Source organism: Choloepus didactylus, chromosome 6, assembly GCF_015220235.1.
Source record: "Choloepus didactylus isolate mChoDid1 chromosome 6, mChoDid1.pri, whole genome shotgun sequence".
Classification (NCBI taxonomy): domain Eukaryota; kingdom Metazoa; phylum Chordata; class Mammalia; order Pilosa; family Megalonychidae; genus Choloepus; species Choloepus didactylus.
This window is the reverse complement of record NC_051312.1, coordinates 85,083,074-85,109,867: the sequence shown is the minus strand read 5'-3', so window position 1 is coordinate 85,109,867 and position 26,794 is coordinate 85,083,074. Positions and strand designations below refer to the sequence as shown.

General features: G+C 39.6%; 1 protein-coding gene across 4 annotated transcripts in view; it reads left to right on the top strand.

Annotated features, from left to right (window-relative positions):
- The window catches only part of STIM1 (stromal interaction molecule 1), a 232,889-nt gene that overhangs the window by 94,295 nt on the left and 111,800 nt on the right, over window positions 1–26,794 (top strand). For all 4 annotated transcript variants that reach the window (XM_037840482.1, XM_037840483.1, XM_037840484.1 and 1 more), the window contains exon 2: window positions 17,644–17,774. In XM_037840482.1, coding sequence (XP_037696410.1) covers window positions 17,644–17,774 — 131 coding nt within the window. The remainder of the gene's footprint in view (window positions 1–17,643; window positions 17,775–26,794) is intronic.

Genomic DNA, 26,794 nt, shown 5'->3' with positions numbered 1-26,794 from the left:
CTAGCATATAGAAACATTAGTGACTTATGTGCATTAATCTTGTATCCTGCTATTTTGCTAAATTTGTTTATTAGCTCTAGTAGCTGTATTGTCGATTTCTCAGGGTTTTCTAGATATAAGATCATATCATCTGCAAACAATGACAGTTTTACTTCTTCTTTTCGAATTTGGATGCCTTTTATTTCTTTGTCTTGCCGGATTGCCCTGGCTAGCACTTCCAGCACAATGTTGAATAACATTGGTGACAGCGGGCATCCTTGTCTTGTACCTGGTCTTAGAGGGAAGGCTTTCAGTCTCTCACCATTGAGTACTATGCTGGCTGTGCGTTTTTCATATATGCTCTTTATCATATTGAGGAAGTTTCCTTCAATTCCTACCTTTTGGAGTGTTTTTATCAAAAACGGATGTTGGATTTTGTCAAATGCTTTTTCAGCATCTATTGAGATGATCATTTGATTTTTCCCTTTTGAATTTTTAATGTGTTGTAATACATTGATTGATTTTCTTATTCTGAACCATCCTTGCATGCCTGGAATGAACCCCACTTGGTCATGGTGTATGATTTTTTTAATGTGTCTTTGGATTCGATTTGCAAGTATTTTGTTGAGGATTTTTGCATCTATATTCATTAGGGAGATTGGCCGGTAGTTTTCCTTTTTTGTAGCATGTTTGTGTGGTTTTGGTATTAGATTGATGTTAGCTTCATAAAATGAGTTAGGTAGTGTTCCATTTTCTTCAATGTTTTGAAAGAGTTTGAGTAAGATTGGTGTCAGTTCTTTCTGGAAAGTTTGGTAGAATTCCCCTGTGAAGCCATCTGGCCCTGGGCATTTATTTGTGGGAAGATTTTTGATGACTGATTGGATCTCTTTGCTTGTGATGGGTTGGTTGAGTTCTTCTATTTCTTCTCTGGTCAGTCTAGGTTGTTCATGTGTTTCCAGGAAATTGCCCATTTCCTCTACATTATCCAGTTTGTTGCCATACAGTTGTTCATAGTATCCTCTTATAATTTTTTAAATTTCTTCAGGATCTGCAGTTATGTCACCTTTTTCATTCATTATTTTGTTTATATGGGTCTTCTCTCTTTTTGATTTTGTCAGTCTAGCTAGGGACTTGTCAATCTTGTTGATCTTCTCAAAGAACCAACTTTTGGTGATATTTATCCTCTCTATTTTTTTGTTCTCTATGTCATTTATTTCTGCTTTAATCCTTGTTATTTCTTTTCTTCTACTTGCTTTAGGATTGGTTTGCTGTTCATTTTCTAGCTTCTTCAGTTGATCCATTAGTTCTTTGATTTTGGCTCTTTCTTCCTTTTTAATATGTGCATTTAGTGCTATAAATTTCCCCCTCAGCACTGCTTTTGCTGCATCCCATAGGTTTTGGTATGTTGTGTTCTCATTTTCATTCGTCTCTATATATTTAGCAATTTCTCTTGCTATTTCTTCTTTAACCCACTGATTGTTTAGGAGTGTGTTGTTTAACCTCCAGGTATTTGTGAATTTTCTAAGTCTCTGATGGTTATTGACTTCTAATTGTATTCCATTGTGGTCAGAGACTGTGCGTTGAAGAATTTCGATCTTTTTAAATTTATTGAGGCTTGTTTTATGTCCCAGCATATGATCTATTCTGGAGAAAGTTCCGTGAGCACTAGAGAAGTATGTGTATCCTGGTGATTTGGAATGTAATGTTCTGTATATGCCTGTTAAATCTAATTCATTTATCAGATTGTTTAGGTTTTCAGTTTCCTTATTGGTCTTCTGTCTGGTTGATCTATCTATAGGAGAGAGTGATGTGTTGAAGTCTCCCACAATTATTGTGGAAACATCAATTGCTTCCTTTAGTTTTGCCAGTGTTTCTCTCATGTATTTTGTGGCACCTTGATTGGGTGCATAGACATTTATGATTGTTATTTCTTCTTATTGAATTGCCCCTTTTATTAGTATGTAGTGGCCTTCTTTGTCTCTCAAACATCCCTGCATTTAAAGTCTATTTTATCTGAGATGAATATTGCTACACCTGCTTTCTTTTGGCTGTAGCTTGCATGAAATATTTTTTTCCATCCTTTCACTTTCAATTTCTTTGTGTCCCTGTGTCTAAGATGAGTCTCTTGTATGCAACATATTGATGGTTCATTTTTTTTGATCCATTCTGTGAATCTTTATCTTTTAATTGGGGAGTTTAGTCCATTTATGTTCAACATTATAACTGTGAAGGCATTTCTTGAATCAGCCATCTTATCCTTTGGTTTATGTTTGTCATATATATTTTTCCCCTCTCTCTATTAATATCCTTTATTGCACCCATACCGAATGTCTTCAGTACTGAACCTCCCTCCAAGTCTCTCTGTCCTTTCTTTGTTTCTCTGTCTGTAGGGCTCCCTTTAGTATCTCCAGTAGGGCAGGTCTCTTGTTAGCAAATTCTCTCAGCATTTGTTTGTCTGTGAAAAATTTAAGCTCTCCCTCAAATCTGAAGGAGAGCTTTGCTGGATAAAGTATTCTTGGCTGGAAATTTTTGTCACTCAGAATTTTAAATATATCGTGCCACTGCCTTCTTGCCTCCATGGTGGCTGCTGAGTAGTCACTACTTAGTCTTATGCTGTTTCCTTTGTATGTGGTGAATTGCTTTTCTCTTGCTGCTTTCAGAACTTTCTCCTCTTCCGTGTTTGACCGTGTGATCAGAATATGTCTCGGAGTGGGTTTATTTGGATTTATTCTATTTGGAGTTCACTGGGCATTTATGATTTGTGTGTTTATGTTGTTTAGAAGATTTGGGAAGTTTCCCCAACAATTTCTTTGAATACTCTTCCTAGACCTTTACCCTTTTCTTCCCCTTCTGGAACACCAATGAGTCTTATATTCAGATGTTTTATATTATCTATCATATCCATGAAGTCCGTTTTGATTTTTTCAATTTTTTCCCAATTATTTCTTTTATGCTTTCATTTTCCATTCTGTCATCTTCCAGGTCACTGATTCGTTGTTCAACTTCCTCTAGTCTTGTACTATGAGTGTCCAGAATCTTTTTAATTTGGTCAACAGTTTTTTTAATTTCCATAAGATCATCTATGTTTTTATTTAGTCTTGCAATGTCTTCTTTATGCTCTTCTAGGGTCTTCTTGATATCCTTTGTATCCCGTACTATGGTCTCATTGTTCATCTTTAGTTCTTTGAGTAGCTGCTTTAGGTGCTGTGTCTCTTCTGATCTTTTGATTTGGGTGCTTGGGCTTGGGTTATCCATATCGTCTGTTTTTTTCATATGCTTTATAATTTTCTGTTGTTTATGGCCTCTTGGCATTTGCTTAATTTGATAGGTTTCTTTTAGGATTTGTAGACCAATTGAAGTCCTTATCTCTAATGTTTCACATCTACAGCTTCGTAGGGTACACTTTCTCTAACTAACCAGCAGGTGGCATCCATGAGCCACCTGTTCCCCTCAAGCCAGTTCTCCCCTGCTTTGTCTCTGTAGTGAGTGGGGGAGTGAGTCTTGTGGGGTCCAATTGGTGTACCAAGCTTGCGTGTGTAGTTGGTGTTGCCCGCCCTGTATATGGGGCGTGTTTCTGGGCGGTCAGGGAGGGGAGGTGGCTCTAACAATCAAATCTCCCTGGTGATCCTGGAGTTTTAAAGCTGCTGCAATAGTCTAGTCCTTCAGTTCACTCCTGCACAGTTTGTCTCTGCCACTGACCCACAAGTCCTTGGTATTGGTGTATGGCTCCTGAGACTTGCGAGTGGGTCACTCTTCCAGGCTGTGCACCCCCTGGTCCTCTGTTGAGGGATGACTGTGCTATGTCACAGGTGAGTGCCGTCCCCCCAGGGCGGTTCTGGGCTGCTGGGCTGTGTAGGGAGGCTCCCAGTCTGCTGAACTAATGGCTGAATGGGGCTTTGTTAATTCACACTGCTCCACCTTCCCAACTCTGGGACAATCAGCTGAGGTTGCAGGGAAGGCTAATGTCCACGCCCAGTTTTGTGGTGTGTGCCTGTTATTTGAAGTACTTCCGTCACACTGGGTTGTCTGGGGCAGCTGTGGGCTATGGGGCTGGCAATGGGCAGGAGTGTTTCCTGTCCACCAGGATGATGGCTGTGAGCGGACACCCCCCTTTTCTTGGGAAGTTGTGGTGTTTAGTGAATTTTCTGAGCCACTGGATTATTGCCTTTTGTCTCAAAGCTCTTTTAGTTCTGCTCTTGTCTTGACCTGCCGAAATTGCAAATCTTTGAGGCTTTCTGTATTAGGCTTCTTAGAGTAATTGTTTTAGAAAAAGAGAAAAAGGATTAAAAAAAAAAGGGCTCTCCTCACAGATCTAATGGGTTATTGAAATGCTAAGAGACAAAGCAATTAGGGCCATTAAGGAAAGTTCCACAGGGCAGAGAGATCAGCTTTTCTTCGGGGTTCGTCTATGAGCCTGAGGGCCTGAGCTCTGCCCTTCCCCTTTCTATGTTCACCAGAACTCCAAAAATCCTCCGCTTTTGTTTTGGAGTTTTTCGTGCTGTTTTTTTCTATGCCTGTCTCCTCTCTGCTGGGCTGGCTGCTCTGATTCTCTGGTGTCTGGTTTCAGTCTATGTATGGTTAGAGTTTGGATCAGTAGAATGAGTTTCCAATAAGGGCTGCCACTGCAGTTCTCCCTTCTCCTTCCCGGAGCTGATAGCCCCTCCTCCCACGGGACTGAGCCTGGCAGGGAGGGGTTTGGGTCCCCTGGCCACAAAAAATTACAGATTTCTCTGATCTCAGCAGTTCCACGTTTTCATGAGTGTTGTATGAAGTATGCCCAAAGTCAGATTGCTCTGTGGTGTCCAGTCCACGCAGTTCCTGGCTTTCTACCTGCTTTCCTGGAGGAGTAACTAAAACATACAGCTCACCAGTCTGCCATCTTGCCCCACCTCCCTCACATGCAGTTTTAAGAAACTATATAGAGAGATCCCTGGGAAACTGCCCAGTTTCCTCCAATGGTGGAAACACTTTGCAAAACTGTAGTGTAATATCACTACCAGGATGTTGACGTTGGTACAATCCACCTACCTTATTCAGATTTTCCCAGTTCTACTTGTACTCATTTGTGTGTGTCTATGGGTGTGTGTGTGCACTAAGTTCTGATCCAACACCACCAGGATCCCTTGTGTGTTGCCTTGTTGTAACTATACTCACCTCCCTTCCACCTCCTCCCACATCCCTAACCTCTCTGTCCTCCATATCTAAAATTTTGTCCTTTCAAAAATGTTATATAAGTGGAATCATAGTGTTTGTAGCTTTTTTGGATTGACCATTTTTTTTCTCAGCATAGTTCTCTGGAGATTCACCCAAGTTGTTGTATGCATCAATACTTCATTCCTTTTTATTCCTGAATGGATTTCATGGTATGTGAGTACCCTGATTTGTTTAACCATCCACCTGTTGAAGGACATATAGGTTGATTCCAGTTTTGGATTTAAATACAAAGCTGCTATGAATATTTGTGTACAGGGTTTTGTGTGAGTCTGCAAAGGATTTTAATCAGGAGAGCAGTCTAGTCAGATTTGACTTTTAGAAAAATTGTACTAAATGCTTGGTAGAGGATAAGTTTGAGAGAAACTAGAGCAGAGGAAATGAGATCAGTGAATAAGCCATTGTACTAACCCAGGCAAGGAATATTGAGGCTTGAATTAAATTCTCTGTGAGCTGGAATGTGCTTTGCTGTAGAGTCCTTGCTCTCAAAAACCAGAGCAGGCTTGTGTAGATGAAGGGGTAGGATTGGGGAACCTGGGCTTTAAGGAGGCTCAGGCACATCTTATTCTGGGTGGTAAGTCCCCATTCAGAGAGAGATGCTCTGCTACCATAGCTGAGAGAGGCATCGGGTAAGGAAGGGCTGCTCTTCAGATGCAGGAAGAAGGAGTCAAAACCTAGTTTTTAGAATCATCATCCTGACTGCAAGGTTGTTCAGATGTTGGCTATCCTCTCCCAAGAAAAGAAGAAGAGAGTCCAGTTGTCTTCTTTGTGTTCTTTGAGTGGAGGCTTTTGTGGCGCAGAAAGATAACGAGAAGCTCTTTCCTAGTTCTGGTCTGTTTTGGAGCCCAGGAATGTGTTCTCTGGTAAGCCAACTAGCAACTTGCCTGGGAGGTTCAGCAACATCCTCTTGTTGTTATGGAAACTGGAATCAACATTGTTTTTACCCCATACAGTGGTGTGCCTGGCTCCTCAGTGTTTACATCTTTGAGGCATTTATCACTGTGTTCTTAGGGCAGCCGTGATTAGGACTGATTGCTGGGAGACGGCCCCACTTCTGAATCTGGAAGGGTATAATTTAGAATGCCCACTGATGGATTGGACACCTTCTCTGGGCAATGTGCAATGTCCCTATCTGGGCAAAGCATTGGGTGCCCACCCCACACTTTATAAAACTTTGCCTAGCAGAAAACTGTTTTGAGTTATCTGCACTTTATTTTTTTGGGCATCTCAGATCCTGATGAATGCTGGCTGTTACTCAAGAATGTTTGGGTCAGGCGCCAGGTCAGAGAATTTAGGGCAGCTTTTGAACAAAAGTGTGTGTTGATTTAATTTATCTGGACTGTCATGCTTCTTGGGACAAACACCTTCAAATGTAAAGACTTGTGGTGTGTGGGACCCCAAAGCTGGGAAAGCAAATCTTCCAACTCTGTAAGTAGCTTTCAGTTGACCGTAGACCATGCATTGTGTGTGCACTAGGCCAGGGAGAAGGGAACACCAAAAAACAAACAAACAAAAAAAACACAAACTCCTCTGGTTCTACTTGGGAAGTCTCTGCTCACAGGGAAAGCAAAGAATAGAGAACTGACAAATGAACAACTACCATTACTGGTTTGCAAAGGATTGAATTTGTTTTTCAGACTAGAAAATTAATCCTTAGGAGTAATCAGGATATAGAAAAGTTGATATTTGTAGACTCACATCTGCCACCTCTGCAATTCAGTATAAATTTCAGTAACTGGTGTGGAGGTACTTCTCTTTATATTCCCAGTGCCTAACATATTGTTCGGCAAATAGCTGCCTGACAAGTGATAAATGAGTGTTGAAATGGCAGCATGTGACCACTTTTAATTCAGTTAGGAAGGATATAAAAATAAAAGGGCAGGCAAACATATGGTCAGATGGAGAGGAGTCCGAAGTCCTGCAGGAGACCAAGCTGTAGACAGAGTCAGAACAGCTGCAAGGCTCCTGCACCAGAAACCCTTGTATTGAGGGCGTGGCCTGCTAGGTGGGGACTCGTTTTCGGGATTAGCTATTCTCTTCTGGGAGGAGTCTTCCTGTGAGATCAAAGTTTAAGGAAAAGAATACTGAGAGTAGGAAGAAGGGAGACATGGGACACAAGGAGGGGTGAATGTGTGCCCCTTTGAGGAGAGAGGGCTGAATAGTTGTCCATCTCCTCCTGCAGATGATCAGGTTTCATATGCTCTAATAGAAGCATATTCTCTTGCTCTTTTTGCTCCTTCTACCATGGTGTACTAGGAACTCAGTTTCCCTTCCAGGCCCTAATGAGGGAGCTTTTGGTTAGTTTTTATCACTGGAGAAATAACTTTTTTCTTAACTGAAGATGTTCAGACAAAGACACAGTCCAATCCTATCCTGCTTGGGGAATGGCAAAAGCCCAGATAGGATTTCTGTGTTTGCTCTTAATAGACAGAAAGAACTTGGTGAATTCCCCCTTTCCCCTTCTGCCTTTGTTGCTGTGGAGAGTAAGAAGTAGTGGTTTTAAGGAACCCTGTTGCATAGGTTCATCCTCATCTCCTAACCATAGCTGTGCTACAAGACGTGGCATAGGAAATTAGTGTGGCTTCTAATCTGGTTCTGTCACTATTTTATTGTCCAACCTAGGGCAGAATACTCCATTTTATGCCCTTGGTTTCCATCTTCAGATGGAAAATGAGCAGAGTGGCCCTTGATGCCCTCCAAAGCCCTTTCAACTCTGCCATTTGGAGTCTATGTGTACAACGAGAGAGCCCATCATCTATTATTCCTATTCAATGCTGGGAGTTTTTGCAAGGTTGGTTAAAGTAACTCTTTGACTTTCTGGTCTGTGAGATACTGTGCTCATTGCCTTTAGGCTTTCTTTGCTTGAGTTGCCCTCCCTTCTGTTTCCATTGTCTTCTACCTGTTCTTCAGACTGGTACCTCTTGCTGTTCTGGTCTGTTGTTCCTTACCACAGTCTACTTTGTGTCTTTGTAATTTATGTATTATGCTCATTCTCCTAGTTCTTTGGTGGACAAGGACTGTATTCGTTTATCTCTGGTTGAGTTTGCCCCTTCATGCAACAGGTTCTTCTGGACATTAATTTGTTTGTTTAGCAAATATTTATTGAAGCCCAACTGTATTGAACTGAAACTTAAAAGGGGGCATTTTTTAAAAATTCAATTTTATTGAGATATATTCACATACCATACAATCATCCAAGGTGTACAATCAGCTATTCACAGTACCATCATATAGTTGTGCCTTCATCACCCCAATCTATTTTTGAACATTTTCTTTACACCAGAAAGAATATGAAGATGAATAAAGAACAAAAGTAAAAAAGAACACCCAAATCATCCCCCCCCATCCCACCCCAATCTTCATTTAGTCCCTTTCTCCAATTTTCTGCTCATTCATCCATACACTGGGTAAAGGGAGTATGATCCACAAGGTTTTCACCATCACACTGTCACAAAGGGGGGGGGGTTATTGTATGCAAACTTTACCTTAAAAAATGCCCATGACCCACTCATATGAAGGTCAAAAACAGGCAAAATTTATCTATGGTGATAAAAGTCAGAATAGTGGTTACTACTGTAAATGGTAGTATTGATTGGAAAGGATCAGGGAGAAGAGAGCCTTCCTGGGGTTAGAAATGTTCTAAATCTTGATTTTGGGTGGTAGTTACATGGATGTATACATATGTAAAAATTAATTGAGTTATAAGTTTATTTTTACACTTTACTGTTACATGTCAATTAAAAAAAAATCCAAACCCATGCCTGAACTCTACCCATAGACAGGTAGAGATACTGATTTAATTGGTCTCGCCTGGGACCTGGGCAACAGCAATTTAAGAGCTCCTCAGGTGATTCTAATATGCAGCCAGAGTTCAGAACTGCTGCCCTATTTGGAAAGGCTGAGAAGGGAAGAAACTTGGTGTATCAAAGAAGAATCACAGGAAGCATGAGGAATTGCTGGACATGAGGGCAAAAAGTAGGCAGATTTCAGATAACTCAGAGTCTTGCAGGCCACATTAAGAAATCTGAACTTTATCTTAAGAATAATGAGAAGCTTTTGAAGGGTTATAAGTAGGAAGTGACTAGGATGGATGTTCAGCTGGGATGCACTAGACCACCTATAGCCAGCATTTGTGCTGACCAGTCATTAAATGTACCAGTGGGATATGACATGGGAGTGACATGCTGTGTGGAGAATGATTTGGAATAGTTGAGGAGTCATGAACTAGGATTGATGATTGATTAGATGAGGGAGGTGAGGGAGAGTGAGGTGTCAAGGTTTCTGAATGAGCACCTGGAGAAGTAGGGAGATTGAGGGAAAGATCATGCGTTTAGATTTAGACATTGAGACCAAGTACTTGTGAAACATCCTTCTGGACATGTCTAGTAGGTAGTTGGATTCTGTAGGTTTCTATAGGTTGGAAGAAGAAATTTGAACCATAAACATAATTTTGGGAGTTGGTAATAGCTAGTAATTTCTTTAAGTTGGAAATTGAAGCTATGAGAAGGGGCAAGATCACTTTAGGAGAGAGTGTAGTATGAGAAGAGAAGAGGGCCTGACACTGAAACTGAATTCTTCAAATCAAACATATAAAAGTCCAGTAAAGAGGAGAAACCTGCCTTGCACATTAGGGTGGACAAAGATTCATTTATTCCTTCAACAAATCTATAGCTTTGTAGAATACTTACTGTGCCAGGCACTGCAGAGGCTCTGGGAAATACTGCAGTGAACGCAAGTATCCCTGTTCCAGTGCACCTTATTTCTAGTGGAGGGACATAGACAAATAAACAACTCAGTAAATAAATATATCATATGCCAGGTAGTGAGCACAATGAAAAAATGGGAAAAGACATGATCTCTGCCCTCAGGTATTCTCAAGTAACTGCAATCGTAAGTAGACTGAGATAAGGCTGTAAGAGGAACAAAGTCAGAAGTGCTCTGGAACTCAGAGGTATATCTCATTATGGTACTCGATTTAGATTTTTACACACTGTCAGGGATATGGATTATTTTCCAGGAGGAGAAGTGTGTCTGGTCAGAAGTTGGAGCTTAGAATCTGAGGTCATTTGTGTCAGTGCTCCTTGGGCCAGTGGAAACCAGGGTCAGCTTTCTCCAGAAGGGAAGCTCTTATGAATTCCTGCCCCCAGTTGAGAAGAGCTGGGCCTTTTCTTAGACATGAAGACGTGATGTTCTACCAGGAGAACATCTCTCAGATGGGCTGAGTTTTACCCAGCCCAGAGATTTGACCTCTCTCCTCTGCGGCTAGCCCTGTTGTGCTCCTCAGCTGAGGTGTTGTGTTCCAGTAGGGACCTTTTCTGTCAGCATCAGGTCCCAAACCCATTCTCCTTCGCAGCCTCTGCATTTCTGACCAGAGTGCCCCATGTCCTCATGCCCATTCTAGATCCTATGGTGTTTTAGCTCTGAAACTTCATGGTCTTCGGTCAAATCTGAATATCTTCCCAGAGCTGCTGCTCTCAGTCTTACAGTCTTTCAAACCCTTTCCAAGGGTGAGGGTGGACTCTGATCCCATTGAGAATTGCTGTGGTGCTTGCCAAGCCTGGTTTTTGGGGTTGGGAGGCAAAGTAAGAGAAAGGATTCTTACTGATGAGGCCCTGCCAATAAAACTTGGCAGTTTCGATTCCTCTCAGGTTCCAGCCAAGCATTGAGGAACAATCGGACCAGTTTTCTTTTCATCTCCCTTTCTGTACCTCCTCCCACGACTGCTGTTTCTCTCACTTCTTTCCCTCTGGGCTTGTGTGTCTCATCAGACAACCCATTGCCAGGCTCGACTGCAGTGGTTGTGCTTTACGTGCCTACAGATAGCTCTCTTCCTGGGGAATGAATTGCTGTTTAGTGATGATGAAAAATGGAAAGTGGCTGGGACAGATGAGACAGGCATTTGCTACCCATATCTGATAAGCATTAGGTAGGCAGATATTGATGATGGGGATTGGTGGGTTGTACCTAAGGGTTCCTTTGCCCTTTTGGGGAGATATGTTTGGTTATGAATCCATTCATTCATGTATGGATTTAGTCCCTCATTCAGCCAACATTTACTGATTTCCTCCTTGAAAGAGTGGATGTTTTTTGTGGTGCCATGCTGGGCCCTGGGGGATAGAGTGGGTCAGACTTGGTCTTTACCCTTTTCTGAATGTGGCATATGAACAACTGAGAACATGAGAACTGTAATATAACAGAGCTGTGTAGAAAGTGCTTTGGAACATAGACCAGTATATGACTAGCTCTGCCTGGGGTAAGGAGAGATTTGGACATTAGGGAAGGACTTTGTGTTTGTTTGTTTTCTGTGCCAGATGTTATCAAAGTGCAGACCACTGGGTGTCACCAAGTTCTTTTCAGGAGATCTAGAAGGTCAAAACCATCTTCATAGCAATACTAAGATGTTATTTGCCTTTTTCATTGTGAATATATTAGCACCGATGGTGCAAAAGCAATAGTAGGTAAAACTGCTGATGTCTTAACATGAATCAAAGCAGTGACACCAGACCGTACTGGTAATCATTGTATTCTCACCTGCAAGCATTCTCAGTGAAAAGAAACAACGGCTTTTAATAAAGTTGTAAAAATTACTAATTTTCTTAAACTTTATCACTTGAGTACAAGTCTTTTTTAGCATTCTGTGTGGTGATATAGGAAGTACACATAAAGGACTTGTGCTTTATGTAGAAGTTTGATGGTTATCTCAAGGAAAACCACTTTGTGCAAGTTGCATGCTGAACTTAACAGACAAATTGTGGTTATTCTGACTTGGAATTTGGCAGATATTTTCTTGAAAACGAATGAAGTGAGGTTGCCATTTTAAGGAAAATAACTGACAGTATTTGTGGCTAATGATAAAACTCCAGCTTTCGAGTGAAAATTAAAATTTTGTAAAACTTGTATCTGACACCATGAGCTTAACAGCTTATTTGAATTAAAAGCTTTTCTGATGGAATCAGTGGTGATATTAATAAAAATGATTATCTTCATATTGTATAAATGAAATGTGTCAATATTTGGAAGATCTGCCTAATACATGCTGAACTTGTAGTTTCCAAGTGCCCAGTGCATCATGTTGCAAAATCATGCATGAGTAAAAGATACATTCAAAGTGCAAGATAGACCAACAGATTTTAGTTTAAAAGTACAAAAAGTTAATCTATATAGTTTTAGATTTCACACTGCAACTAGCCTTTAAGAAACCTACCTCTTGTCGAATTTGGAAGTAGTATCAGAGAAGAAAGTACACAATTATCTGGTAAAGCTGTTAAAATACTCCTCCCTTTTTCAATTACATATCTATATTTTGATATTCAATCAAAGCAAGATATCATAACAGTTTGAATATGGAAGTAGATATAGGAACCCAGCTGTCTTCTATTATGCCAGTCATTAAAGAGATTTGCAAAAGTGTAGAACAATCCCATTCTCACAATTTTTTTCAGAAAATATTTTTTCCTAAAAAACATGTTTTTTAATGTGCAAGAGGTTTATTCTTGTTTTCAAATGAGTTAATACCTACATATTTGTGTTTTAATTTCTCTTATAGTCAGTATCAAAAAGTTCTTTGGGACCATCAATAGTTTTTAAGTGCATAAAGGGGTCCTGAGACCAAAAAGTTTTGAGACCCCTGAACTATGCTTGTCTCTTTGCCTTGCATTCTTCTCCTCTTTTCTGCCTAGAGAAATCCTACTCATAATTGTGGAGCTACAATTTAGTTATTCATTCAAAAAAACATTTACTGAGCATCTGTCAGGAACCTGGCTCTTTGCTTGCTGCTGGGGATATGGTTTCAAGCCCCTATGAAGAGCTCAGTCTGGTGGGGAAGACAATTAAAATAGATAATTGCAACACAGTATGATAAATGTTACCATTGACAGATACATTTATATGTTGTGGAAACTCAAGCTATTGTCAGAGTCTTGCAAAGAGCCACTTGCCACTCACCTAGAACATAGGACTGATTCATTTGATTGGACTGTAATTTCTATATTTGATTTTTCATAGTTTGGCAGGGTTAAGTGGCTGAAATTAGCAGAAGGTGGGAACTGTTCACTTGCTGCTCTGAGAGGAAAGAAGGAAACTACAAATTGCATTAAATGTCAGCTTTGTGCCAGGCCCTATGCTAGTTTTGTTTTTTTTTTTTTTTTTTTTTTTTTTTTTTAAAACAAATGAAGTCTTAGTTAATTCTTACAAAACCCATATGCAGTAGGGATTATTAAATGAGAAATTGGAGGTTCAGAGAATTTAAAGAACTTGCCCTATAAGATATGGTTTGTAACAGGTGAAGCTGGGATTTTGACACGTGTTCTGACTCAAGTCCAGGGCTCTTTCATTGTAGTAATAATGGTTTGCTGAATTGGTGGATATTCTAAGATATTCCCAGATGGCTCTGGGAAATCTTGCCAGACTGGAATGTATAAGAGAAGGTAGAAAAGGTCTCAGGAAAGACAGGGGAATAGTTTAGGAAATTCTTGGTTGAAGGGGTCACTTGTGAGTTTTGGTTGACATGGTTCTTCAGGTCTGGATTCTGCAGCCATACAGCAAATCAAACTTTTGTACTCCCTCATCCTCAATCCCTTTAATCCTTTTCTATGCCAGGTCCTGCCAGCAGCAAAGGTCACCTGTCTGTCTGATCAGATTACAAACCAGGACCTGGTATTTGAGGCCTGTATTAGTCAGGGTTCTGTAGGGAAACAAAACCGACAGGAGATATCTGTAAATATGAGATTTTTAAAAGATTGTCTCATGCGACTGTGAGGATGTGCAAGTCCAAATTCCAGCAGGCTGCAAGCTGGGAACTCTAATGAAGGTTTTTGATGAATTCCCTAGAAGCAGGCTGGCTGAAGTAGAGAAGGAAATGCTCACTTCTGACTACAGAAATCATCACTTCTTGTTTTAAGGACTTCAACTGATTGGACAAGACATCTCTCATTGTTGGAGTCAATCTCCTCAGTTTGATTGTAAATGTGATCAGCCATATATGCAATCAACTTACTTGGTGATCTAAATCCATGAAATGTCCTCATAGTAACAATCAGGCCACTGATTGCTTGACCAAACAACTGGACACCAAAACCTGGCCAAGTTGACACATGAACTTAACCATCACAAAGCCTAAAGTTCTGGGACCTGCAGTAGGCATTTGGGGACAGGAGCTGGCTAATCTCAGGACAGTGGTGTCCAGCCTGGAGGTTCCTAGCCCTTAGAGCTTGGTAGACTATTTCCATTGTTTTAAAAAGTCTAATAGAAGTTATGCTTTATGTAGGATAAGCCTGTATATGGATATAGCTAATGGAAAGGTTGTATTTCTTTGCTTTACATCTGAAATCTGTCAATTCACTGCTGTTCAGATGTGCCACCTCTGGTCTTCTACTGTAGGGGTCAACAAACTATGGCCCACAGGCCAAATCTGCCCACCACCTGTTTTTGGAAATAAAGTTTTGTTGGAGTACAGCCACACCGAATCATTTATGTATTATCTGTGACCACTTTTAATGGCAGAGTTAAATAGTTGTGACAGAGACTGTATGACCTGTGAATCCTAAATTTTTTACTCTCTGGCCCTTATAGGGAAGGCCCCTAGAGTAACCCATGATTGTTTCTATCACGATATTTAGCACATTGTGTTTTAATTCCCTGCCTCTCCCACTTTTGTTATTGAGCAAAGATGTGACCTGATTCTTCTCTTTATGCCCTATGCTGATTGTAGGGCCTGACGGAGGAAGAACACTCAATAAATGTTGTTTAAATGAGTGCATCACATACTCATCTAAAAGCTCTGATATGCAATTTTGTATATACCTTTGAGTAACATAAAAATTGGGGTAAGGGAAAGAAACAGTTATGTTAGTTATACTAGTCTTAGTGCTGTGTGCTTTATCTGTGAACTAGTCATTACTCATTGCATTTTTTTTTTTTTTTTTGGAGGGGTAGATACTTCTTCCAGAAATGGGGTCCATGAATGAAACAGTCATGCCAGAAGCTCTTGTTGGTGTGGAAGTGGGGAAAAATGCCTTAGTCTTCTGTTACATTCCACTGTTTCCCTCAGTACCCACCACTCCTCCACCTGCCAGCCTCAACAAAGCGGGATGAATGTAGAGGAACATAGGTTACACAAAGATATTTTTTTTGGTATGCATACAGTTCGTCTTGCTTTTCCTCCTCTCTAATATAGCCATTTCTTTGTGTGCTTATTACCAGTAGTACCATCTCTGGCTTCTAGAAGATGAAACAACCCAAAGCTGTTTGGTCACCTTAGCATAGTGAAGTGCTGGCTGGGGAGTCAGCAGATCTGGGTTTTTGCCTTGGCTCCTCAGGGCCTTGTTTGACTTTGGGCGCATTAGTTAACATCTGTGGACTTCAGTATTCAACAGATTTTTATTGAGTCACATCTGGACATTTTAAACATTTTTTATACCCCTCCATCATCTTGAAAAGGATTTGAACAACTGGTAGGTGATAGGTAACCTGTGTTGTTTCTGCAAACAGATAAGTAAAAGATTAAATGGATTAGAGTATTTCAGGTCTTTGATCAGTGCCTTCTGGAAGGCTTCGCAACCACGGCTTCTTTTTTTTTTTTTTTTTATTAAATTCAGTTTTATTGAAATACATTCACACACCATACAATCATCCATGATATACAATCCACTGTCCACAGTATGATAACATAGTTATGCTTTCATCACCACAATCTATCTCTGAACATTTTCCTTACATCAGAAAGAACCAGAACAAGAATAAAAAATAAAAGTGAAAAAAAACACCCAAATCATCCCCCCATCCCACCCCATTTGTCCTTTAGTTTTTATCCCCATTCCTCCACTCATCCATACACTAGATTAAGGGGGTGTGATCCACAAGGTCTTCATAATCACACTGTCACCCCTTGTAATCTACATTATTATATAATTGTCTTCAGGAGTCCAGACTGCTGGGTTGGAGTTTGGTAGTTTCAGGTATTTACTTCTAGCTATTCCAATACATTAAAGCCTAAGAGGTGTTATCTATATAGTGCATAAGAATGTCCACCAGAGTGACCTCTTGACTCCATTTGGAATCTCTCAGCCACTGAAACTATTTCGTCTCATTTTGCATCCCCCTTTTGGTCAAGAAGATACTCTCAGTCCCATGATGCCGGGGGTCCACATTCATCCCCGGGAGTCATACTCTGCGTTGCCAGGGAGATTTACACCCCTGGGAGTCGGGTCCCACGTAGGGGGGAGGGCAGCGCGTTCACCTGTTGAGATGGCTCAGTTAGAGAGAGAGAGGGCCACATCTGAGCAACAAAGAGGTACTCAGGGGGAGACTCTTAGGCACCATTACATACAACTTTAAACTCTCCTTTAACCACGGCTTCTTTATCTTGTCATTGCTTGTCTTTATGACAGCTTCTTCTTGTATCTGGGAAGTCCAGGTCTTTCTTTCACCTTTGGGGTGATCTGAAGAATATTCAGCTTACTAATTGTTTATTGAGAAGAGGGTCAAAAGGAAAGAATTTTGTAACTTAGGAACTGGAAGAAATACTAGACGTGAGTCAAAATGCCTTTTTCTGAATAGTGAACTTGAGGCTTGGAGAAGGGCAGTGACTTCCCCAGAAGCACATGATAGAGGTAAGACTTGATTCCAGGTGCTTCCTGCCATGTGCATCGGTCAGCTAGGTGTTTTCCAGGTTTGTAAGAGAGGATTAGGGGTCATGGAAAGAGCTAGAGCGGCCTCGGCTCTTGTGCTGGTTTTACTGCTATATGACTGTGTAGTGATGGTCAGAGGAAGCTGCAGGCCAGACCTCCAAAGCTTAGGTGAGCTTAGGACCTTTAGATGTCTAATAGATGTTTGCTGCATGTAACTGTCTGTGGGAAGGCTTTAAGATGTGAGGAGATTTTCCAGTCAGCCTGTGGCTGGCATATAAATAGCAGCAGTGACAGAATGAACAAAAAGGAAAACTACCCATTATTCTGGCATTGTAACTACTTGGCTATTTTCTTGTTTCTAGAAAAATTGCATTAATTCACATTACTACCAGCTTTTTGAGAGTGCCTATTTTAACTACTTTTGACTTGACTGAATTGTTAAATCTTTATTTGACTGAATAAAATTATCTCATTTGAATATGTATTTCTTTGATTACTAGAAAGACAATTGTTCATTGACCATTTGTATTTCTTTACCTATTCATGTTCTTTGTCTAGGTCCCAGTACATACCTAGTGTCCTGTGCTTGATCTGCCTGCCATGGAACTACTAGGATGTTAAAGCATTGTCCCTGAATGGGGGAACTGAGCACATTCTTAGGGAGACAGTTACAGGCTAGAAGAAACACTTCCCTCACTATACAAGGAACCCTTTTAAGTACCTATGTGAGAAGTCAGATGCTAGGAGCTAAGGACACTGAGACAGGTGAGTGATAGAGGCTGTGTGGCAGCCCCGAGTAATACTGTCTCTTGCTTTTCCTGTACAGAGTTTTGCCGGATTGACAAGCCCCTGTGCAACAGTGAGGATGAGAAGCTCAGCTTTGATGCAGTCCGCAGCATCCATAAGCTGATGGACGATGATGCCAATGGTGATGTTGATGTGGAAGAAAGTGATGAGGTGAGCTCTCTCACCCTGCTCTGGCTCTTTTCTTTTCCTGTGTGAAACAGTCCCTAAAAGCTGCCTAGACAGACTGTTCCCTGTGGAGAGATGTTCTCTCATGCTTGTTCTCTAGGAACGCGTCCCCTGTAGGAGAGGTAGCTCTAAGCAGAGCAGCCCTCTAGTAGCCAGCCTGTCAGAGTGCAGACCTAATGCCTGTGTTTGTGCCTGGACTGGTTCCCACTTACCCACTGGTAGCATCACACTGACTGAGCTGTGCTGTTTGAAGGGAAGAGGGAACCCCCAGGTTGGTCTCTATGGTTTCCCTGGATCCTAACTGTAATCTTGCTATAGACAGAGGCAGTCAATCAGAATTTACTCTGTGTTCAGCCCTGTGCTTGGCTGTGGGAGAGAAGGCAAGGCAATCAGATCCTATCCTCTGGAAACTTACACTAGATTTGGGAGGAAGAAACAAATGTTCTTATAAAGATCATTCTTCCTACCCTCTGGAAGCTTATATTGTATTTGGGAAGAAGAAACAAATATTCTTATAAAGATCATTCTGGATTCCATGCTATAGCTGCTAGGAGCCAGCTGAGTGGTCCAGATAGTAAGAGATAGAGGGATCTCTAGGTTAGAGCAAGCTCTGTTTTTGTCTTACCTTTTGACATTACTGCAGCTCCAACTCCACAGATCCCAGAGCACAAGGTCATTTTGTGTGAGCAGATTTAAGGGTTTTGATTTTGACTTCAAGCTCAACATGAGTCAGCAGTTTGGTGAAGCTGCCAAGTTATGCCAACTCTTCAATAGTGACATAGTGTTATATAAATGAGGGAGGAGAGAAGCCTAGTCTCTCCTTCCTGCTGGTTAGTCCATCTTTGAGATTTGAATTCAATTTTGGATCTTACATTGCCAGAAGGATTTGGAACAGTGAGGGCCTATATATATGAGTGACATTAATGATGAAGAACATGGGAACTATGAAATAGAGAGCATTGAATGCAATTCAGTAAATATTTATTGTGTCTATTATGTATGTGCCAGTCAGTGTGCTAGGCACTGGGGTTATGGAGGGAAAAAGATAGATACAGTTTGTCCTCATATAATTTATAGTCGAGTGAAGAAACTTTAGCCTGTAGAAGAAGAGACTCAGGTAATATGATTTCTGTCTTCAAATGCATAAGAAGTGGAGGAATCAGACATAAATAATGATGGTAGCAATGAAAACTATAGAGTTAGCTATCATTTATTGAACTCTTTATGCCAGGCACAGTGTTAAGCTCCTTGCATAGTTATTCTTTTAACTTTCTTAGCAGCCTCGTGAAATTGATATTATTACCAAGGACTGGGGCCTTGGTTAAAGGTTAAACATTTTGTTCAACAACATACTAGATTTGAGCTGAATTCAAAGCCCATGCTTAAGGTGCTGCTGTATTGTTTCTTTTATTCTAAGGGCAGAACCAGGACCAATGTGAGGAAAGGGGTGGGGGGAGAGGCATATTCTCATAAAATTAAAAATTGCCTGATAGAGCTATATCATCACAGAAGAGACTACTTTGGTAGATAGTGAATTCCATGTTACTGAGGATGAGCAAGCAGAATACAGAACTCCATTGGTTGGTTGACAGAGGAAATTCTTCTATTAAATTGACCAAATAATGTGTAAGGAATTAAAAGTAGGAGGAAAATAGACTTCCTTGAAGAAAGGTATGGTTTGTATAAAGTGGAAAGGGTAGGGCAGCCTGCCTAGTGGGGAACCAGTGTGGGAGTGGTAAGAAGCATGATGCATTAGTTTGGTTAGACAAAGGGACTGTGGACAAAAATCTGGAAAGGAAAGTGGGGCCCAGGCAACTGGGCTGAGATATGTGTCCACATTGAACTAAGCAATTGTAGGTTCTTGACCAAGGACAACAGCCATGATGAAGGTATCTGTGAGTAATCCAAGAAGAACAGATATGCTATTTAATGTTCTGGGGATGCCCAGGAATGACTATGGTCTGTTAATTTCTGATGGATATTGTAGGAACAAGTTCACAGAAATGTTGCTATATTATGTAACTTTCTTGGGGTAAAGTAGGAACAGGTTGGAAGTAAAGCAGTTATCTTAGGTTAGTTGTCTTTTTCTTACTCCCTTGTTATGGTCTCTTTGAAATGTTCTTTTATTGTATGTTTTTCTTTTTGTTTTTTTTAAATTTTTTTGTCTATACAGTTGATTTAAAAAGGAAAAAAGGGTAAAAAAAAAAAAAAAAAAGGAAAAAAATATGTAGTGCCCCCTTGAGGAGCCTGTGGAGAATGCAGGGGTATTGGCCTACCCCACCTCGATGGTTGCTAACATGACCACAGACATAGGGAACTGGTGGTTTGATGGGTTGAGCCCTCTACCATAGGTTTTACCCTTGGGAAGAAGGTTGCTGCAAAGGAGAGGCTAGGCCTCCCTATAATTGTGCCTAAGAGCCTCCTCCCGAATGCCTCTTTGTTGCTTAGATGTGGCCCTCTCTCTCTAGCTAAGCCAACTTGAAAGGTGAAATCACTGCCCTCCCCCCTACGTGGGATCAGACACCCAGGGGAGTGAATCTCCCTGGCAACGTGGAATATGACTCCCGGGGAGGAATGTAGACCTGGCATCGTGGGATGGAGAACATCTTCTTGACCAAAAGGGGGATGTGAAAGGAAATGAAATAAGCTTCAGTGACAGAGAGATTCCAAAAGGAGCCGAGAGGTCACTCTGGTGGGCACTCTTATGCACACTTTAGACAACCCTTTTTAGGTTCTAAAGAATTGGGGTAGCTGGTGGTGGATACCTGAAACTGTCAAACTACAACCCAGAACCCATGAATCTCGAAGACAATTGTATAAAAATGTAGCTTATGAGGGGTGACAATGGGGTTGGGAAAACCTTAAGGACCACACTCCACTTTGTCTAGTTTATGGATGGATGAGTAAAAAAATAGGGGAAGGAAACAAACAAACAAACAGACAAAGGTACCCAGTGTTCTTTTTTATTTCAATTGCTCTTTTTCACTTTAATTATTATTCTTATTATTTTTGTGTGTCTGCTAATGAAGGTGTCAGGGATTGATTTAGGTGATGTATGTACAACTATGTAACGGTACTGTGAACAATCAAATGTACGATTTGTTTTGTATGACTGCATGGTATGTGAATATATCTCAATAAAATGAAGATTTAAAAAAAAACAACTAACTAAATAAATAAATAAAAAATAAAAACTAAAAAAAAAACTAAAAAAACAAAAATAAATAAAAGCATAGGGCTATACAACAAAAACATGAACCCTAATGTAAATGATAGGTGACAGTTAATAGTGCAGTGATACAAATAATATTTCACAAATTGTGACTAAAGTACCACACTAATGCAAGGTGTTAATAATGGGGGAGGTACACAGGAACTCTGTATTTTATGCAGGATTTTTTGGTGAATCTACAATTTATCTAATAAAAAAAGAAAAAAAAAAGCTGGAGGATTTGGATATTATCTGTTACTGTTAGTTATGTTAGTAAACACAATAAATACAATAAAAGTTGTTGCAGTTAAAAAAAAAAAGTATCTGTGAAACTTTGGTCACATCTAGAGGTATCATTGGTTCTCAAATGACCAAGTTTTTAATTGTTTCTGTTGAAAATAGAGCCATATTCTAGTGGTGAGTAAGGTCTAGAAGTGCCCTGATTGCTCCCCTAGGGTCTGGCCACATCGCTGGGAGATGGATGGCACCACAGTTAAGAAAGTGATATGATCCAGGATCTACAAATTCCTGGATATCTTTGTCATCTGCTCCTGCTTCTTTTTTCACTTTCTGCTGAATTGCTTTGTCAATGAGGGTAAGAAGAAAATGTTCTTTTTAGAGGAATGTTACCACAACAAAAAGCTCATCAGCACAAACTGTTCCAAAATAACACAAAAGCTGTCACCCTGCTCTTCTCTGCGCCAGTTGTTAGCTGTTCTTTTTCAGCATAGCTTCTGCCTTGCCTCAGCTTCCACTATTCTCCCTGCCAACTCAGGTCTCCAGTGGTTTAGGGAGGGCTGCTTGTCTAGGTTTTCACGATCAGTTGTAAGCTACTGTCCTTAAGAGAGAAAGCAATGATGGCAAAATGTGTGTGCTTAGGTCAATCTAGAATTATGTGAGACAACCTTGAAGTTCAGGATTAACTAGAAAGTTGGGTGGACAGCTTAGCATTTAGAATGTTGGATATTGGATAGTGAGGCACCTGTGATGAAATCCTGGTTGTGCTGGTCATCAAGGACCTGAGATTTTTCTGACCCACTTAAAAGCAATGCTGATTACACATGGATCTTTGTAGAAGTCTTAAGAATGCTCTATTAAGGTCTCATTTATTCAGCCTCATAGTTGTGTGTTTTTCCAGATAACTGAACTTTTAGCTATTTTTTAAGTGTTCTTACAGATTATAGTGAACACAGTGTTGACTTTTTTGGATTACTTGCAGTATGATTTCAGGGCCTCTTGAACTATTACCCCAGGGCTTAGATTGCTATATGAATTGTGATGCTTCTTACAGTTTTCCTCTCTTCTTTGATCCAGTCTCATTTCTACTGGCCATATCTACTCCACTGTGAGTTTTGACATGAGATTTATGGTAAACTTAGACTCAACAGGTAGTTTGGCTTCTCAGGTGCCATCTGTGTTGGCTTCTGTTCTGGATAACAGAGGCTATAGATTGTGGACCCTTCAGATGAGCAAGATGGCAGTAATGGAGCTGGTGTTCTTGCAAAGCTGGCTGGGAGTTCATTCGTGATGTGTTCTCTTCGGACCTCTAGGTGGGGATACTGTCCATGGACAGAGGATTTGGTGCAGCGGATGGTACTGTCAGGTTGTCCTGACAATCTGAGGGGGGCAGGCAGGAGCCTACTGTAACTACTGTCTTCCTGACTGGTTTAGACTCTTTGAGAACAATTTTCTTCTGTATTACTTTCTTCTCCGGAGCCTACATGGAAAAATGAAGGGCATTTATTCAGCCATTAAACAGTTTATTATTGAATACCTACTATGTGCCAAGCACTGTTCCGGGCTACAGATAACACAGAGAACAAAACAGACAGGATCCCTGCTTTTATGGATTCATTCTGGTGGTCTATATGTCACAGGTAGCTAAGTGATAAGAAAACTTGGAAACGAGGCAGAACTGTACTCAGATTATAGTAGTTTAGTGATTTATCCTTTAATTTCCTCAGGGTGGATTGGTGTTTAATGATTCCTACTCTTACAGGGTTGTTGTAAAGATTAAGTGAGAAAAAGGCTGTTAAAAGGGCTCTCAAAGCTCAACAATAGAAATACCTGAAGCTGTCAAACTGCAACCAATGACTTTGATTCTTGAAGATGATTGGGTAACTAGGTAGCTTGCATAGTGTGACTGTGTGACTGTGAAAACCTTGTGGCTCACACTCCCTTTATATCTAGTGTATGGACAGATGAGTTTAAAAATGGGGACAAAAATTAGATGAAGAATAGGGTGAGATGGAGGGGATGGAAAGATTTAGGTGTTCTTTTTTGCTTTTATTTTTATTTTGGAGTAAGGAAAGGGTTCAAAAATTGATTCTGGTGATGAATGCACAAATGTATGATGGTGCTGTGAATGATTGTACACTGTGGGTGACTGTAGGGTGTGTAAATAGATCTCAATTAAACTGTATAAAAAAAGCAAATGAACAATGGGGGGAGAAAGGGAATGGGATATTTTGGATATTCTTTTTTATTTTAATTTTCATTTTATTTTTTGGAGTAATGAAAATGTTCAATTTGATTGTGGCGATGAAAGCACAACTATATGACAATACTGTGAGCAATGCAATTTTATTGAGATAATCACATAGCATACAGTCATTCAAAGTGTACAATCAGTTGTTCCCAGTATCGTCATACCACAAAGAAAGTAAATGAAAAATATATTCAGATAGAAGTGAGAAGGGAGTCAATTGGTAAATACAGAATATCAAATAAATATGAAAGTAGGCTTTAATTGAAGAATTGAGGGAAAAAAAGATATGTTTTATAAAGACTAAATAGCAAAATCGCAGAAGAAAGTCTTGAATTATCAGTAGTGACTTTAAATGTAAATGGATTAAACTCTCCAGTCAAAGGCAGAGGATGGCAGAGTTAATAATAATAATAAGAAGAAGAAAAATGACCAACTCTATGCTGTTTACATGAGACCCACCTTAAATTCAAAGACATAAGTAGGTTGAAAGTGAAAGGATGGAAAAAAAAGTATATCACAAGTAGTAAACAAAAGATAGTAGGGGTAGTTATAGCAGAAAAAATAGACTTTAAGTAAAAAGCAGTTATAACGGACAAAGATGGTCATTATATACTGATAAAGGTGTAAATTCAACAAGAAGACATAAAAATTATAAATATATATACACGTAATGTCAGAGCCCCCAAATATATGAAGCAAATATTGACAGATTTGAAGGGAGATAGATGGTTCTACATTAATAGTAGGAGACTTTAATACAATACTTTCAATAATGAATAGAACATTTAGATAGAAGATCAATAAGAAAATACAAGATACGAATGATACTCTAAACCAATCAGACCTAATAGACATATATAGAATTCTTTACCCAACAACAACAGAATATACATTGTTCTTGAGTGCACAGGGATCATTCACCAGGAGAGACCATATGTTAGATCACAAAACAAGCCTCAATAAATTAAAAAAATATTGAAATAATATAATATGTCTTCTCTGACTATAAAGGAATGAAGCTAGTAGTCAATAACCGAGGGAGAACTGGAAAATTCACAAGTATGTGGAAATTAAAAAATGTACTCTTAAACAACCAGTAGGTTAAAGAGGAAATCACAAGGGAAATTAGGAGATATCTTGAGGTGAATGAAAATGAAAATACAACATACCAAAACTTATGGGATGCAGCAAAGGCAGTGCTCAGAGGGAAATGTATAGCTCTAAATGCTTGTATTAAAAAAGAAGAAATATTTTAATTCAGAGACCTAACCTCAAAACTGAAAACTAGAAAATGAAGAGCAAACTAAACTCCAAGTGAGGAGAAGGAAGGGAATAATAAATTTAGAGTGGAATGAATGAAATAGAGGAATAAAAACAATGACAACAACAACAACAACAACAACAACAGAGAGAATCAACAAGACCAAAACTTGGTTCTTTGAAAAGGTTAAAATAAATGGCAAACCTTTAGCTAGACTGATGAAGAAAAAAAGAGAGAGGACACAAATAACAAAATCAGAAATGAAAAGGGGAACATTACTACCAACCCCACTGAAATAAAAGGACTTTAAGAGAAAACTATGATTGCCTCTATGCCAGCAAATTAGATAACCTAGATGAAAAGGACAAATTCCTAGAAACACACAATTGACCTATTCTGATTCGAGAAGAAATAGAAGATCTCCACAGAACAGTAATAAGTAAAGATATTGAATCAGTAATCAGAAACCTCCCAACAAAGAAAAGCCCAGAAGGCTTCACAGGGGAATTTTACCAAACATTCCCCCCAAAATGAACATCAATCCTGCTCAAACTCTTCCAAAAAACTGAGGAGGAGGGAACACTCTCTAATTCACTCTATGACACCAATATCACCTTCCTACCAAAGCCAGATAAAGATACCACAAGAAAAGAAAATTACAGACCAATATTTATTATGAATATAGATGCAAAAATCCTCAAAATATGTTAGCAAATCAAATCCAACAGCACATCAAAATAATTATATACCATGATCAAGTGGGATTTATCTGAGGTGATAAAGTAGGATTTATCTGAGGTGATTAAGTGGGATTTATCCCAAGTATGCAAGAGTGGTTCAATATAATAAAGTCAATTAATGTAATACACCACATTAACAGGATGAAGGAAAATGGTGCAGAAAGGCATTTGACAAAATCCAGCACCCCTTCTTGATAAAAACGCTTAGAAGACTAGGAACAAAAGGAAATTTCCTCAACATGATAAAGGGCATATATGAAAAACCCACTGCTAACATCATACTCAATGGTAAAAGACTGAAAGCTTTCCCTCTAAGATAAGGAACATGACAAGGATGCCCACTGTCACCACTGTTATTCAACATTGTACTGGAAATTCTAGCCTGAGCAATTAGGCAAGAAAAATAAATAAAAAGGCATCCAAATTGGAAAGGAAGAACAAAACCCCCTATTTGCAGATGACATGTTCCTATTATACATAAAATCATGAAAAATCCCCAATAGATCTCCTAGAACTAATCATCAAGTGGTAGGGTAAAAGATCAACACCCCCAAATCAGTAGTGTTTCTATAAACTAGTTATTAACAATCTGAAGAAGAAATCAAGAAAACAGTTCCATTTGCAATAGCAACTAAAAGATTCAAATATGTAGGAATCAATTTAACCAAAGATGTAAAGGACTAGTACACAGAAAGTTGCAAAACATTGCTAAAAGAAATTAAAAAAAAGATGTAAATAAATAAAAGAACATCCCTCTTCATGGATTGGAAGACTAAATATTGTGAAATTGTCAATGCAATCCTAATCAAAATTTCAAAAACCTTCTTTGCAGAAATGGAAAAGCCAATCATCAAATTTATATGGAAGGGTAAGGGGTCCCCTATAGCTTATTTCATCTTGAAAACGAAGAACAAAGTTGGAGGACTCACACTTCCCAATCTTAAAGCTTAGTACAAAGCCACAGTAATCAAAACAGCATGGTACTGGTGGAGGGACAGACATAAAGACCAGTGGAATTGCATTGAGAATTCAAAAATCAACCCTTCCATTTATGGCCATCTCATTTTTGTCATCAGGGCAAAGATGACTCAATTGGGAAAGAATAATCTCGACAAATGGTGCTGGGAAAACTGGATCTCCATTTGCAGAAAAAAAGGAGGACCCCTACCTCAAACCATATATAAAATAAATTCAAAATGGATCAAAGACATAAATATAAGAGCTAGAACTATCAAACCCTTAGAAGAAAATGTAAGGACACATATTCAGTACCTTGTGTTAGGCAATGATTTCTTAGACTTTATA